The 17,738-nt window shown below is 38.1% G+C and overlaps 1 protein-coding gene across 2 annotated transcripts in view; it reads left to right on the top strand.

Moving 5' to 3' along the window:
* The window catches only part of PRUNE2 (prune homolog 2), a 98,172-nt gene extending 94,739 nt beyond the window's left edge, over positions 1 to 3,433 (top strand). For both annotated transcript variants that reach the window (XM_026052018.1, XM_026052017.1), the window contains 2 exons: positions 466 to 513; positions 2,448 to 3,433. In XM_026052018.1, coding sequence (XP_025907803.1) covers positions 466 to 513; positions 2,448 to 2,469 — 70 coding nt within the window. In that variant the 3' untranslated portion in view covers positions 2,470 to 3,433. The remainder of the gene's footprint in view (positions 1 to 465; positions 514 to 2,447) is intronic.
* The last annotated feature ends 14,305 nt before the right edge of the window (positions 3,434 to 17,738 follow it).

The raw sequence follows: 17,738 nt of genomic DNA, 5'->3' as shown, positions 1-17,738 counted from the left end.
AAAAAAAAAAACAACCCATGAAATGCAACTTGTATCCCTTCTATTCAAATATTTTCAAATACATTACAGTATATCACAGTAAATACTGTGTGAAAATAAGCACTTTTCTTGTTACCCCTCTCTTTTAAGAGGATGCAGGCTACAGCACAGCAGTGGGAGAGGAACTAAATATTCATATGTGGCATCYCTGATTATTGTTATTGTTCAATGTATGATGTCACTGTACTTCATTCCCCATCCTCAACTTACCAAAATAATTATAAGCAAGTATTACTCAAGTTACTCCCTGTTGCAGGCACTAAGCTTGTTACATTCCTATCAGTAATGATTGTGTGTTTGTATGGTCACAGAGTCTAACTGCAGTTAGATATTACATCCCCCATTTTTGATTTTATATCTAAAAAGAAAAAAAAAAAAAAAGGAAAAAAAAATGTTTACTGCTGCCTTTTTCTTCCTTGCACCCAGAACTGGCTGCCTCACAAATGATCCAGAAATGACTTCAATGGAGCAGGAGTAAGAATTTATGCCTGATAATATTATTGCATTTTAACATTATTTCACAACCATGCGATTAGGAACTGAGACTGGGTAGACTCCATGAAACCTCCTGGAGACCAAAACACCTTTTTTTCCCCAACAACTTGATTCAATATTTGCATGCAGAAAAAGTGCTGAAGTTAAAGTTTATTATACTCACATTGCAAAAATGTTTGTGGGCCCTTATTAAGCAGAGAGAGATACAATTCTTACCCAGGAGGATATTCAGGTAAAATTATATGAAAGGTAAAGAGTAAAAGTACATTATGTAATGGGTGAAGGTATGAACTTCAGGGTGAAGTTGACCACATGTATTTGCTGCATTAAAGGTGATGAGTTTGCTGCTCTAATTCTGAGTTTAGCTTAAGCAAACTGTCAGTGCAAAACTCTTCCCTGTGAGTGCTGGATCAAGCCCTTGGTGCCTTCTTWCTCTTTACTTTCTGTGCCTTCCAGCTTCTTCCACACTATTTTCCTCATTCTTTGTCACCACCTTTAAAAAATGGAGTGTTCTCCTGGGAAGTGGGAGCATTCCCATGCCGTTTTTCCTGCTGACCCCTCTCTCCCTGGCATCCCAAAGCGTGCTGCTGTTTCACGCTGGCAATCCCAACCCCTCAGTAAAGGCATCTGATAATTCTAACAGTCACATCGAGCAGTATCGAATGAAATGGAGCTTTTTAAAACCTTTTTTTTTTTTTTTCCCAAATAGAGCTATACTTGAATAAAGTGTCCCTGTGTTTAAAAATCACACATATGTCAGAACCTAGAACTAAGTTAACTATTAGACCAATTGGCAAAAAACACTACGCATTTTTTTCCCAGACACAGTCGATGCTATCATTAGTCAGTGTAAATATATGGCAGTAGGAATTAAATAGCATATTAAAAAATATTTACTTATGCTTTTGGCCTTTTGTGGCATGAGCTTTTTTTTTTTTTTAAACAAAAAATGCTGGGCAACAATAAGCAACATTAAAAGAGAATTTTTATTTAGCCTAAATAAGTAAGGATTGGGGCAGCGTGAATGTTAATTACTGTTATTTTTTTCCTGTAAAATAGAGTGTCTGTCTTTAGAAGCGACAACAGTTTTCCTGTTGTCATATCATTCACTTATGGTGTCCTTTCCTCCAAGGAAAAGGAAAATAGGACTTCCCTCGCAAATGCCAGTACAATGATGACAGACACCATCTCTACAGAGACYTTTTCTGTATGCTTTCTGCTGGAACCTCTCTGGAGTCTGCCCAGCTCTCAGTTGATTCAGTTTTCTTTTTTATATCCGTTCCAAAGACTTTTGTTTAATTTCCTACTCTCTCATTTACTAAAATTTCTTGTATTACCTGATGGCTATTTGAAAAAAATTGTTCTGAAGTAATACACAATGAAAAATCCTGCATGTTCTGTAGCTTGTAGTGACCTTCACAGGACATAATTTACCCATGTAAATGTAGGTTTGAATTCTATGAGGGAAAATTGTGTTTTGGTGTGGTGATTATGATGTTTCTTATCCTAAAGTATGCATGCAAGGAATTGGATAACATGTTCTTTCCACTAAATGGTAAAACTATAAAAACTATAGTTCTAAAAATATTTTTAGAGGCACCCATAAGTTATTGATTTCCACATCCAGTGTCTAATTCTACACATAATGGAGTTGCTGGGAATATAGCTATTAATTTCAAGAAAACAGTAACAGGGCCTGTTAAGGTCTGAATTTTCCACTTAATTTAGATAGGATCTGTGTGAATAATATATTTGCATATAAATACACAAGTAATGATTACATAAAGTAAGTGAAAGATGAGGTGCTTAATATTTTGCACATCTTGAAATTAGGGAAAGTTAGTAGCAATGTGTCTCATACCACTGATTTACTTTTCCTTTTTTTTTTTTTTTTTTTTTCTCTTAATATGTAGCATGGACATGAGCCTGAAATAAAAAGCACTGCTTGCAGGCATTTGAAGAAGAGGATTTGTGTGAACTTTCAACACCCAGATGCCCATGGTCATGGTATAAAGTAGGCAGTTTCRTTCAGTTTATTTGTTTTACAGTTCTTCGGTGCCATTTAGCAACCCAAGAAAAGCAAAAGGGCCAATCCTGTTGCCATGGAAACGGCAGAAAATTTGACRTAGCTGTATATGTTGTCTTCAGAAATACAGTTCGGATTAAGAATGTTCTGTCATTTAACATTGGTTTATATAAGTGTGTGCAGTTTCTGTTTAAAAATACTGTGCTATTTTACCAATGATGTGCCTCGTCAGTGAGTCAGTAAGGGTGTAGTTTCAGTTTTGTTTTCAGCGTATTAATGTTGATGTATAACAAACCAGAACAGTTATTATTACAACAAATATTATTAACCTAGTTAATTTYGCAGACTGACTACAGCTTTATTTCTTAAAAGAATTCAAGAAATAATACAGGATTTTTTTTTGAATGAGTCTGTTTCTTGCTATCTGAAAAGTCTCCATATTCACTTAACCCTACTGGCTTTTGATTTTGGCCATAGCAAAAACTAGCATATTTTAACACTGGTCATTAAAGAGGCTTTCCAGGGGACAAGTGATTAATTGAAATGAATTTTATTTTAATAATTTAGGTTTTTTTTTTATGAAACCTGTGTAAAAAGCAGCCAATCCTGCAAACATTTGACACGTATTATGACAAATTCAATGTATTATGAAAGCCTTGGAACATTGTTTTCTGATTGATGGTTTACTAAACTTGTTTTTCCAGAACTTTTTTTTTTTAAGTTACAAGTCTTAAAATGGCATCCTCACTCACATATTAAAAGCTAATAATCCTGTTAATGTGGAACAAATACTTAGTACGTTTTACTAAAAACTGAAGGTTAGATASATAAATCTACAGTTGGATGTCATGATCATTTGTTAGGGATGAATGTCGAAGTATTCTTCAGAGCACATTTAGGATCAGAAAATAAGTGTTAAAATGTATTTTGTTGTCTGTATCATGGTACACATGAGTATAAACAAGAGAAAAACAACAAAAAAAAGGACAAAACAAACAAAACAAAAAAAATCCCCCAACATTTCTTTGCTGCTGTCCTGAACATTGATGTGGAAAATGCTGCAATTAAGTCTTGATTCTCAAATGGAAATTAGTGTGCAATGTCTCAGACAATTCTTTTGCAAAGGAGTGCAAAATAATACTAAAGTTAATTCTGCTTATCTCCTTTAAAAAAGAGAAGCATCTAGAACGGGATGAACCTTTCTCTTCCCTTAACACACAAGCACGTGCACACGATCCAACCCCCATTTGTGGATTCTCTGATTTCTCTGTTAAAAAAAAAAAATCTTAGAAGTAACTATTCAAGATAATTTGCTCATTCTTATTTTTATGTGTGCATTAAATCTAACCCCAATGTTCTTAGTTCAGGAGAAAACGAACCAACATTCTCCAGGGAATGAATTTTAAGAAAAAGGCAGGACAGTRGAATGTTGACTTTTATTAGGAGTGAAAATTACTTTTGCCCTTCTTTTAAATTACTGGTATTTCCATTCTGCAGTTYGCAGATTTTATCTGCCGCTTTGTATTGTATGTTTGCAAGAAGGGAGACTGCAGGCGTCCATCCTGGTGCGCCCTGTAGTTCAGCTGCTCTAACGAAGACTGACAACAGTGTCAGAAAGATGAAAAGTTGCCAAATGCTTTTTTACCTGTCAGCATAAAAAGTGAAATATCTGCACCTCCGTACTGCCTGTTTTGTGCTGAGAGCCAGTGTGTTGTGTCTCTGTCACCCTGCTTAGAGAGTTTTATCACACCGTTCTGTCGGTTCCTGGTTAATTTTCACAGGGGAAGGGCCCAATCCTGCTCACCATCATTGCTGCTCCATAACCCGACYTTATCATGCCCTAGATTAGGATCTGGTAGTTTGCACAGTTCCTCAGATACCTGAACCTCGGCTTGTGTCTGCCTTATTACAGTCCTGCCACTTAATATACTGGAGATAATACTTTATGTAGAAATTAATATTTGTGTTAACTTCCAGATACTAATTATGCTTGACCTAGATCTGAACTATTACAGCAATTAGTAGCATGAAGTCACATCTTCTGTAGACCTATAGTTTAAGCCACCTAGAATGAACCTAGATTGACTTGTGTTACACTATGGGTGAGCGAAGTGTTTGCTGAATGTGAAATTTGCTGCTAGGCAGAGAGGGTTAGCATAAATCGATGCATTCATTGAGACCTAAATGGATGGAGTAAAAGTGGTTTGTAGTCTTAGTGGCAGATGTCAGCTCAGAGGTGAATTTCATTATGCAGGTGTTGTTTGGAATTACTGAACAGCATTAATTAATTTTATTAATTTGGACAGACTGATAGTGGCAATCTGAGGAGTTTATTTAAGCCAAATATCACATTAAAATAACATGGGGCATCAGAGTGATGGTGTGAAAACAGTTGAAAGAAAAAGATGAACAGTTGAAAGAAAAGATTATCTTTGCATATTGATGTATTTGGAAGAAAAAAAGATTTTTTAATGTTATGGCAATTATATATTCTACTAACAGTAATGTATTAATTAATAGCAATTTGTTGGAAGAAGAATATAGTACATATAAATGCTCAAATATAATCTTTTATAAACAGTTTTTTCTACTGTGTGTCAGAGTGCCCAGATCAAGTATAAATTAACAGTTGCAATTTGTTTTCTTTTGTTAAAATATCTATGCCAATTTGAYTTAGGATTAAGCAATACAAGGATACCTAGTGTCATTGTATGTACATATATATGTATGAATCAGAAATAAAGAGCTGCAACCCCTCAATAGAATTATTTCCTTTCTGCTCGACGTTTTGTTGTTGTTGTTGTTACTCCCTGCAAGACAGAAGTTTGAGTTTGCAGTTCTTTGAAACGGAAAGAAACTAAATTTCTTTGCATTCACTGATCCCTTCCTGTTAAATTCTTACACTGAAATCCTTGCGTTGCTGGTACCAAAACTGTTGTTCCTAGGAGGAAGCAAGAGCTTTGTAAAGTCTCTCTCTCGATTTGTGTCCTGCTGTTGTGTGGGGATCAGAAGCACAAGTAGTGCCACTGCATCTCATCCTACCTGTGCTTCTGCAGGCTGGCTGCGAACACCTCCCTCCCCACCCTGCCGGTTTGACATCCTCTGTCAGTGTGCTGAAGGCATCAGTCAGAGSAGAGCTGGTAGGTGTTCCTCCTTACCCTCTCCTGGGCACCGCTCCTGCCCCCTTCTGCTTCAGGTTTAACCTGGCCAGTTTAGACGGCCAGTATTTTAAGTATATCCGGCTGACCTGACTCCAGCTGGCCGGGCAGCACTGGCTGATGAGGTACCACACAGGACTTGGATGGGATAACCCATGTTTTATAACTGCATCTTAACTGCAAGCAGCTCAGGCTGCTCCTGGGGTGTTAACCCGGGCCTTGGAAGGAGGTTAGTTGACACTGCCACAGACACAAAGTAAGGCTTTAGACGTCTTAATTTGTGTTTTGGATGCTATAATCCTTCTCCAGATCTGCCAGTTGTGATTTAAATGTTTTATTGGCAATTTATCTCTTATATATGGGGTAATAGGGGTCCATCTATAGGCTCAGTTTCACAGCTTGGAGTATCTGTCAGATATTCTGTAATACTGTAGTGGGAAAAACTGTGTATCACTCTAGTACTATCAGTCAGTTAAATTCAGAGCTCAGGTATGTTTTTTTCCTTTCTTTCTGTGTGCCTCACCACCTGGTATTTTATATCTTACAGTCTTTTGACTAGTATTTGCAGAGTGGTGATTAATAGCTTTGGTATCTGTGACAGAAACAGCTGTTTATACAAGGAGAAGCTAAAGATGCAGATAAGTAGTAATGCAGAGCTCAAAAATACTCTAATAATTAACTATTGATATGTTGCTATTCTCCAGTAGCCTTTAATTAGCCCACGTTGTGAATATTTAATGTGTCTTTTTTTTTCGTGATAAAAATCTGTAAAAATCCTATGAACTGTATATTCTGATTACTCTTACTTCAGGAATGGAAAAAGGAGATTTTTTTTTCTTGCAGATCTTTGGTAAATGCTTTTCATGAATTAAATTTTCAACACAGTTTGGTGACATAAGATAAAAAGGTGCAGCAGCTGAAATGAAAATACGTTGCTGTTCAAGAAGCTGGCATTGTTGCTGTCTTTCCCTTACTGTGTTCACTTTCTGTCTTCTTACCTCTCAAAGATTTATATTCCTGTTGGTTTGGTCTTTGGAGACAAAGCAGAAAACCATGACCTGCATTCCTCTTGGTAGAAGAGAAGCAGTAGAACGAGCTCAGAGCAAGGTATTACGAAAGGAGAGAGTTTTACAAAACTTTGCAGTGAGTTCGCTGCGCCTGCTCTTACTGCTTTCCCATGGGTTTATTCACTGAATTTGCCCATGGCACCCAGCTGATGAGCCCAACAGCAGTCAGGGCCAGCCCAGAGCACAGAAATTGCACTCAGCTGACCCTCCTCACCCTCCTTGTGTTCTTCATGTCAGGCAACAAGCTGGATTTGGGGCAAGGGACTTTTTTTTCCTTTGTAGCAACTTGGAGTCAGCAGTTATTATGGGGCAGTCCGTTGCTTCGCATTCACACTTACTTCAGTCTCTGTAAATCTTACTCCGCTCCCCTGGTTTTGCTTGTTTATTTGAAACGTGTGTTTCTTCCCTTGGTGGGCCATCAGGAAACCATGTACGTGATACCCTGCAGCCTCGTTGGGGCTCTCCTCGTGTTAGGATGGTGGATGATCTTCCACTGGAATCCTCAGTGCCAGGGGCCTTCCCGAGTGCAGCATTGGCATAAAAAACCAAACATATGCTTCAGTTTCACTGCTGGGAACAGTGTCCTGGGAGACGTCTCCTGGAAACCATGTACTTTGTTATCAGTAGATACTGTTCTTTTTAACCCTTGTTCTGCTGTTTTTCCCAGTGCTTTCGCACACCCTCTTTTCCATTCATTCCACRCTCATGCCAGTCTTAACAGCTCTGCTAAAAAGTTGTAGAGAACCTCAGTCACACTGTTTAGTAAGTCAGGAAAGTAACATTGGCACAACTTTCTGAAACCTGTCACTGGATATCCATATTTTGGGAAATAATGCCACAAAATTGAAGATAATCTTATCAAAAAAAGGTGTTTCACATTTTTTTCAGCTGTAAAGACAGACACAGAGTAGGCAAATTAGTGCCATATTGTTACCAGTCTCACAAGGGTTTGGAAGTTATTGAGTGAGCTGAAAACATCTTTTTAATTGATTTGAAAAGTTACTTCCATCTCCTTGACTGAATAAAACAGGAAATGTTAACACTGCAAAGGAAAGCAAAGAGGCTTCCTTACCATTTACTTGCTSTCTTTTTGGTATCTGCCCGGTGTTGGTATGTCTCCCGTGCACCTTTTACCAGCTCCTTTGGACTGGTAAAATTGCAGCCTCTAAAGCTTAAACTCATTAGTGTTGAAGGGTTATAACAGTGCTGGCTTTTGAAAATACTGAATCTACAAACATGGATTTTAAAGTTTTTGACAATTAAAAGTATTGCCGAATATACTTCTGTATTCAGTGGTAATATAAAGCAGGTCCCAGGTGATGTTAGCTAAGTAGTGATATATAGCCATTTCAGAGCTTAGATGAAGGCAACAGAGTAGGCATCAAGATGTTTGACATTTTATACCTTGTTCACCGTCCCATCAACTGTACAGGCAGGTGGTGACAACTAACCAAATGTTTGTGATGCTCTGGAACAGGAACATACCTTCACCAGGGAGTTTGTAAGTCCCTCTAATATATGGGGAATTTACCAAGATCTTTTGGACTACTGCATTGTTTCTTTGAGTATTTAATTTCTTTAATATAAACGTTCCCTTTAGTGAAACATTTTCACCCTTGTATGTATGATCACTTAAATTTGGTAGAGGCAGATATAAAATAATGATGATAATAAAAAAGTAACTTCATATCCTTAAATTATATTTTAATTGATTCTTGGTAGAMGGCAGCTTCTAGTGAAGAACAAATTATGGTCTGTTTTATTTATGGATAATGCTATATTGTTTGCATATGCTCAGGGGAATGCCAGGGACAATATGAGGAAAGAGGTAAAGATTGGAGGTACGAAGGTAAAATATTTGCTATTTCTGCTTGAACTTTTCTTATCTTTCTGTTCTGCAATTGATTTTGTTTTAACAAATGCTYGCTTACTACCACAAACTCTTGCACAAAAAAGTTACTTGCCAAAGCTAGTTAAATCTCTATAAAAATCCTGTGCTTTGTTCTTACAGTTTTTCTGGAGATTTCTGTCARTTTAAGGAAAAGTGAACCCTTGCTGCTTGTATAGAGAGACTTTCCTCAGCAGCTTCTCCAGTAACTCACTGGATTTGTTGATTCAGAGGGAGCATGGAGTTTGCTGGGCCAAATTTGAGAGCCTGAAACTAAGCGCAGCCTGAGACTGATGCCTTTTTTTCTTCCTCTTTGCTCTCTTCAACTTAAGATAATACTATTAAACCCACCTATAACAGAAGTGAGCCAGAAAACCTCTCAAGGCTCAGTTTACACAGTAGTGCATTTAAATATTTTTGATGGCTTTTTTTTTTCTGTAGCAATTTCTATTTTTAAGATTTTTCAAAAGTTCTTGTGATTTCTTCAATTTTCCTTTTTATGGAAGGGGAAGCAGGACTGTTTTTTCAAGCAAGGAARGAAAATCAAGTCAAAATTATTTAAAAATTGAGTTCTAAGAGTTACTCCATTCACTTCTAGGAAACATTAATTTTATTTGCTAAAGTTAGCAAGTGCTGTTGGCTTCAACGATCTAAGATTTTTGTCCTAAATCCACAACTGTCTTAGATGTGAGAATGTAACATAGGTCACTGAGGAAATTTTCATTGCATCTGGATTTAAAGTTAGAGGTTAGAAATAATGATGTTTGAAACCAGTGCTSTTGTATCATGAACATGTAATTTGAACCCATCATTGCGCTATGTCTACATGATTTTTAAATGCCATGTGGCCACAGAAAATAGACACATGTCCATGTTATAGAGCAGGCACCAGCACTGCCATTAACTGGTAACCTGTGAACGCTCTGGGAGGTATGTGGCAGCGCTAGAGAATTAAGGAGCTTTTGTGTTTATTGAGGGGACTTTGCGGGGAGATGTGCAGAGAAAAAACGCACTGTGCCGGCTTGTATAGGATCTGAGCYGACAGAAAACTGATCCATTCGAAGACTGTCAAGCCACACTGTTCAGTTTGGATGGAGAAATAAGCATAAGCTCTCCTTCTRCTACTGGTTTAGTCGCAGTTAACTGTTAAGTGACAATTACCAAGAGCAGATAAACAGTTCAAAGAAAATTCGGAATTGAAATGTCAAAGCCTCAGCTTCTTGCCTCTCTGTTATGTTGCTCACTAGGCAGAAGCAAAGCTGCAAGATCAGGGAGGAAATGCTGGGTCTTTTTCCCCTGAGGCCTGAAACAAAAGGTAGATTCCCTCCATGAGAAAGTGACTCAGGGAGTGGAGCACCAGCTCTGTGCGACAGACCTGTGTTAAGTCATCACGACTGTAAAGCTTCACCACTGTCATCATCCCTTTGAAGTTTGAGTAGCTTTGCTTTAAACGGTCAGATGGAAGAACACAGAATATTAATGTGAGATCTGGGCTTTTTAAAAGGAAACAGAACAAAGCTAAAGTTACCAGAGCCTTGGGGAAAAGAAAAAAAAAAAAAAAAAACCCACCACAGAAAGAAGGACAGGTCAGGGGAATGCTCAGGGGAAAGACAGTGCTGCAGATGCCTCCCTGATAGGGACTGGAACCTTTTTCCAGATTGTCCTTTGGGAAAATAGTACAGCAAGCCCTATTTGCCTAGGAGTCTTTCAGCAAAATGTCTTGAAGCCATCAAAGAAGCTTAAATCACTTCTCTTCCAGATGTTACTTTTTCCTCATTTAAAGAAATCTTGAAATTCCTAGAAGTCTTAAACCAGTAACTGCATTAGACTTTCAGTAACTTGATGTAGAAGAAAATCCACTCGACTTTGTGTAAACAGGCAAAACAGGAATCAAGAAAAAATTAGGAATGTTACATGAAGGTAAAAAAATAAAATGACAGGATCCTCCTGTGTTTCCTAATGGCTTGCACAGAACAAGCATAAAATAGAAAGAAATCAAAGGTGTGAATTAAATACAGAAAGGAACATTTCTGTAAGAGGAAGATTGCTTCTAGCGAGAGGGATAGCAGAACCATAAATGAGTGATGACAACAAAGATGACCAGAAATTCATTGCAAAAGGAATTTTTTTTATACAGAGAAGATTTCCTGGGGTATTTAATGGTCAACAGCTGCACTCAGTGAAGTAACTACCAACTTGTAAAGGAATGGCAGTGGTATGTAATGATATGCAGCAACAAAATATATACAGCTTACTGTTCACCCATTGCCTACCCTATCATCACTGGAAAAGGAAAGAAAATTGATGTGCTGGAAAGCAAGCAGATTTACTACTATGCAGATTTGGAGAGGGAACACCAATACTAGTCAGCCATAGCTGTTCTCACTAAAATTGCTCTCATACTCAGCAAGTCTTTTACTAGAATAGTTGATTTTGATAAGTTTTTCCAGAAAGTCTATCACTGAGATGATTGGACTTCCTGAACACCCATTGTTCCCAATCTGCCAACACTGCAACACCATGTAGGTGGTCATTATATTCCCATGAGGAATAAATACTTCTTGTCTGCTGCCATTTTTTTTGGAAAACAGGGTTTTTTTGGAAAATTATTTTCATTGGCTTTCCATGGGCTGTGGATTTGTAAGCTCTGTTCTGTCTATCAGCCGAATATATCTGTGGTGATTGTGTCATTCACTGCTACTATCAGCTGGAGAAATCTATGATTTGCTTCATCCTAAAGAAGGACATACTCAGGCGGCATTTAGTAATTATTTTTTATAAAAATAATTATAAAATTTTGAAGTGTCATAGTAATCAGAAAGAAAATAATTACTTCTTTTTTGTTGTAGCAGTGAAGAGAACAGGAAAGAGTGAGAGGAGATCAAAAATAGGGCTTTTCTGTCAATGTCAAACAGAATCCAAAAGGAACTCAAGTTCTTGATTTTTGTCTCTGGTTCGCTTAGTCTGAGAAGCACCTTTCTGGCTTATTATGATTACTCCATATTAAGCCTAGTTACTTCTGTATTACCATTCAATAGCATCTCTACTACAAAGTTTCCTAACTTAATTCAAACTTCAAGAGAACGACTCCTGCAGATAAAAGGTTTATTTTTTTCATGTTTCTAATTCAAACAGCAGTATTTTGTGAATTGACTGCTCTCTAATAAGGCACACGATGTAAAGGGAATCTCAAGGAGAGTGTGGGAAGCTTCTCTGGGACTCTTACTAGCCTGAAGCTCCTGAGCTTGCTGGCTGTGAAACAGTGGTTGGTGCGGGTGGGCAGATATAATACATCAAAAACACACGTGTATGTGTGTGTGTGTATACATCTACACACACACACACACGTGTTTATGCATAAATATATAGATGTATGCATATATGAGCAAAATCAGAGATGAAAAAGATTAAATAGCATTCAGACTTTAAAGAAACATCTGCTGACTGATTTGGTGATGGAAGTTAACTTGGCTCTACCAGGAATAAAACAATTAAAGGACTCGCTGGGTTCACCTGCTTTCACGTGCAATAACTAAGTTGTTTTCCAGCTTGGAGATGACATCAGAAAGTTGAAGCTTATCATTTGATGTTGCAATGTCAAATTGTGAAGAAATAGTAAAAATTGAGCTGCTAACATCTAAATATTTTTCAGGTTCTCCTGAACGTGTTCCAGTATTTAGTTTCCTGATGGAAAAGGATGTAGTCTGCATATAATGCTGACTCCTGGCCCCTCCTTTATCTTAGTTTGACTTACCTTCTCAACAAAGTTATATGTCARTAATTCCTATCTAAAATTTATTCCTATTTTCTACTGAGTTTTGAAGGAACATCTGTCTAAAAAAGACCTGAGAATGAGCTGATTAATGTCAAGTCAGCACAACTGGTCAAGCGCTAAAAGGATGGTTCCGAGGTGCAGCCACAAAATAAAACAACTGCTATGACATCCAGTATTTTACCACAAGGCTTTTCCCTTCTGTCCAAACGGCAGCCAGTTTCCCAAAGTGCCTTGGGAAAGACCTCAGGAACTCCCTTTGTGCAGAGCAGAGCTTTTAATTTGGGGATATCTCTCAAGAAGTCCAACCTCTCCCTCACAGTGAAGGCCAGTGCAAGCAAAGACTTGGTAAAGCTGCACTGGATCTGCTGGTGGATCTCATGTGAGCTGAGCTGCTCAGTTAAACTCCACTAGGAGAGCATAGCTTAGACTTCCATGATACCCATTTAGGAAATTCAAGTAAGGAAGTAAACACAAGTAATTTCTCCTGATAGCGAGTAAAGAGGAAAAGAAAGCAAAGTCTAGTTGCTTATAAGGAAGAGATAAACCAGACTTTTTTTTCATCAATTAAGGAAAAAAAAAAAAAAAGCATTTAAAAAATGCCCTTTCAGAATTTAATAATATAAATAAATTTGAACTACAGTGAGTCCCTGGTATTTTTTTTATTAAGCCTTTTCAAAATCTCCTAGTCTGCACAATCAATTAAGCACGTGTAATCTACAGCTGCTCATTTGGTGTCTTAGTGTTGTACAAAAGACAAGTGTCTGCAGTGTTGCTGTGGACATCAGCAAACGGGTTCCTTTCAGAGAGTCTTCTCTGTCTAGTTTTTCTTCTCTGTCAAGCTCACTCAGGGATTAGCAACTGAATCTATGGAGGGGGATCCAAAATGTGTCTAAAACATCATTGTGATGCTCTTAAGGAGAAAGCAGGTAGCAACTAATTCTGGTCTGTTCTAGAGGATACAGAATTAGCCCTATAGTCAGTTCATCACATTCATTGATAACTGTATTGTTTCATTACTTACTTAATTACAAGACTTTCCTGCACATCTTCTTTGGAAACATTACCTGTTTCCAGGTAATGGAAAGTGTCTTATTTACGCCACTCAAGCCTCTCTACGCTTGCAGTTCTGCTGAACCGAGCACCTGACTGGTGTATGGGGCCAAGCAAGTCATTATAAGGCAGAAAACGAAGCAGCCACTGATCATGTGGTAGCTACTCGCAGCACTATTGAATTTAGATTATTTGGGTCAGTTCCTGTAGCTTTATAAATCCCTCAGGAGGAGTCTGTTTGGCAAATGTTTCTGCCCTTCTGCAGGGTTGAAATTGCTATATTTTAAGATAATTATGTGCTCTCACATCTCAATTCTAGCTTACTGGTTTCCCAAGATTCAATACTTTGCCTTTGCTTTTGCTGCCCTGTCTTCTCCATCAAATTACATTTCACATTTCCCCTGTTCTGAGGGTAACAGGCCCTTTGGCAGGGCCAAATGTTTTATAAACAGTAAGTATATTAATCTTAAAAGGTGGCTGTGCAGTAGGCAGCCTTGTTTCTATTTTAGGCGAAAGGTATATCTAAGGTTGCAATTGGAAAAGTACAGCAAGGCTGGGAATGCAAACGGGAAACCCTGCCTCTTCATCTAGGTCTCAGTCCTTCAGGCTGTCCTCTTCTTTGAGCAGTGACACTTTAATGACGTGAGAGAGCGACTTCAGATGGAAAAGAAAGTGAGGTAAATGAAGAAGACATTGAAAAACACTGATAATTTGCCWTATCAGTATGATCATATATGTACTTTATTGAGTATATAAGCACCAATACCCGCCAGTGGAGCTCTCAACACATCAGCTGTGCTCCTGTCCTGAGTGCTTAGATCTGGGAGCAGAAATGAAGTGATGCAGGTCTGCATTTGGCACCAGATTAGTCAGGGTAAACGAATATACAATGTATAATGTTGCTTGCTTATTTGAATACTTATTTTGGTGTCTTTTTGATAAGAAATTATGTAAATGAAATGGGCCACATGGTTTTCTTTTTATGAATCTTACCACTATTCTTTTTATTTTCCTAAATATAAATATAGCATATTTTTATTTCTAGTCCCACTGCAATCCTCTAACACTTTTCTTACTATTTTTATTACTCCCCCATTTCAGAGATTGGGTTTGAATAACAATATTGAATTATTGTTATTAGCTGATCCAACATGCCCAGGAATTCTTTGTAAATATCTCTGTTTCAGGTGAAGTGGAACGGATCCAGAAAAGTAGTGTCAGGATACTCAGTTTAACAGAACATCCAGAATGAGTCAATGCAAATGTGTGTAGCTAAAACCAAACCAGTCAAGCTGTCCCACATTTGCTAAAATTGTGAACAGCAGCTGCCTGTTACAGAGCTAAAATAAGGTTTTGCTTTATGTAAGATATTGAATACATCTGTGGCTCTGTCTTTTTCCTGTTGGTGACTTTGACCAAATAGTGAAATTTAATTTATTATTGCCCTGATCGSTAATCCAGTTTCATCAGTGTAGAAGCGATCGTTTACAAGTGAACACAGGAGAAAAATTTTTATGTGGATGCATTTGGTTTTGTAGGTTTTGTGGCACCATAGCTGTGCTTTTGGTCCTTGTTGCTAGTGCAGGAGTCAGCAGTGTGAGGAGAGAGTTACTGATCTAGGTCTGATACTCTCTGCAGCCTCAGGAGCTCTTCTGTATGTGCCAGTCCAGCCTGTGCAGACTGTGCTGGTGAAGCTGCCATGTATCATATAGACAAGTATTCGTGTCCTCAAGCTAYTGAGGTAAATTCATTCTTAAAGATGAGCAACATTTTAGAAGAAATGTGCACTGCGTTAAGGTAGAGACCACGGCAGGATAAACGAGCTAAAAACCCGTTTGATGAGCACGGAAGCAATGTTTGTTGGCCTATCTCAGTGGCTGTCTCCAGAAGGCCTTCATAATGCGTATGTTTCCACACATGTGGGCCAGTTTCTCTTTGGAGATTTATTATCTTTGGTTCACCAAATTTGGAAGGATTTCTCCAAATTGGTAGATATGATTGCTTCTGAAATCCTCTTCTGTAGTCCTTACATCAAATAAATACACAATATTCATCACCCATCACCTAAAGCTTTACCTCAGGTAAAAGATACAACTGCTACTTAATAGAAGTGTTAAGATATGCAGAGAGTGCCCAATATTCATTTGGCTACATGTCAATTTCAGTCACTGCAGTCTGTAGCTGAGAATAACAGCCTAATTCACTCAAACACTCTCATTTATTAGTCTCTGAAAAGTTTCCGAGAGTACGTGCTCAGGAGTTTTCAACAGAACTGTTATTTTTCTTCAGTTTTATTCCTGTTATGGTGAGGTTAGAGAGTCTATATAATCAGAGAGTCATTATAATCAGGGCTCTCTCACTGCTTTCTCTTTAAATCATTATTTCTAGGTGAAAGTAAATAAAGTAAGGTGAAAGTAAATAAATGAAACTTTAAGACCAAACTTTATCAGATGGGACACCCTTTGAAGTCAATGCAGTCATGCAGTAATCAGAGTATTTACAAATGTTAAACCTATCTAAAAGGAAAGAAGCATGCCTCCAAGACCAAGTTGCTCCACACAAACACCCAGGGAATGCGAATGAGGATCGACTGCTTAGTGCTATAAACATTTCCTGGGGGTTATCTGCTTTAACTGAGCTGGCTTGCTATGAAGTGTTTGGTAGTTCTGAGATAAGTCACATCCCAAAGGGATGGGGCATGGAAAACTTGCAGTTCAACAAAGTCAGCCATAAAAGAAGGCTGAATAGATGCTATTCCCTCCACCCAAGCAGTAGCTCCTGGGGGCTGGCTTATGACTGTGCTGCAGTCTCAGGATCATGGCTGGTATCTGCTGCCCAGCATATCCTGGCATGATACTGTGACCGTGCTGCAAGTAAGTGCAGCCTGAAGGGTGGGTGTCTAATGTGATTAAAAAGGGTAAAGCTGCTGGCCATATTTCCTTTGACTAAGCCCTTACAGGTCCCTAATAAGACTGTATTTTTCCTCTAGGGAGTTCATGAGAAAACAGACAAAATAATGGGCGGCCTGGAGCCTTGACCTGCAAATAAGATAAGTTGCCCAGTAAAGTGTCTGTAGGATACAGATTCAAATACTATGAAATCTAGGAAACAAAAGCATCAAATCTGCATGCAAAAACCCCTGGAGAGGCCACAGTGCTGGCAAGTAGTTACTTAGTTACACAGAACTCAGATAACTCATGGCTTGTTTCCATCCTTGAAGAGGACAACACTTCCATCTAATTTTCTACTGTTGAAGTATGAAATATGTAATATTATTGTGATATTACTGTAATATGGTTTATTGTTGGGCAATTAATTTTAAAGCCCATTTGAGATTTGCTGGATATACCTGTGTTATTTTTGACTATAAAGTGATCCCCAGRTAGTGTATGGTTTCACATCGTGGTTTGGTTTTAGGACAATTTTTCCTTTAAAGGCGGCCCCTACCCTTGTCTCTGCCCGCATTCGTGTCTCCCCTGCCTCTGTGGGCATCAGCAGTGCTGCAGCCCAAGCAAGGCTGGGATGGACTGGGGCTGCTGCGGCCACTGCAGCTTCCTGGGGACCARGGGAGAGTTAAACATCCAGGGGTCACTTGACAATTTTATGGGAGGCTGCTGAAATATGAAATTACACTTATTTTGGGATGACCCTTTCTGTTTTTTTTTTTAATTGCTCTTGTGTGCAGAGAAAAGGTCAGGTTGTAATCGGGGCGATAAAGTAACTTATAGCAGTTTTAAAGTTAACACCTGACTAGWCCCAAGTAGCCTGTTGTTCAGCAGTCAGCTTGTTTGGTGGCGTTTAATAACGTTAATCAACTGATGAGGAGTGAAGCGATCCGTTTAAGCTGTCAGCTCTGAGATCAACTTTACTATTAAAGTAAATTCATTTTCCATAGAAACAGATACCTCACTCAATTCAGATTAAAAAAAAAAAAAGACTTGAGAAAGACTGTAATTATTTCAAAGTAAATCAGATCAATAAGGTATATTTTCCAYTGGCACTTAAGACAGTTAATTGAAATGTAGGTTAATGAATGTGAAAAAGCTATCACATCCCTTTTAAAGCCTGAGAAATTAAAGTAAATGCAGTGACCTTTGTGTTACTATTAGAACATCTGTGGAACTGGAATTTCCTGGTGCTCCTCTGCTTGCAGCAAACTGAAACCTACCAAACAGGTTCTTTCTTTTCTTTCTTTTCTTTCTTTTCTTTCTTTTCTTTCTTTTCTTTCTTTTCTTTCTTT

This window comes from Nothoprocta perdicaria, unplaced genomic scaffold, assembly GCF_003342845.1.
Source record: "Nothoprocta perdicaria isolate Ctin4 unplaced genomic scaffold, notPer1 scaffold_82, whole genome shotgun sequence".
Classification (NCBI taxonomy): domain Eukaryota; kingdom Metazoa; phylum Chordata; class Aves; order Tinamiformes; family Tinamidae; genus Nothoprocta; species Nothoprocta perdicaria.
This window is presented reverse-complemented; position numbering and strand designations above follow the sequence as displayed.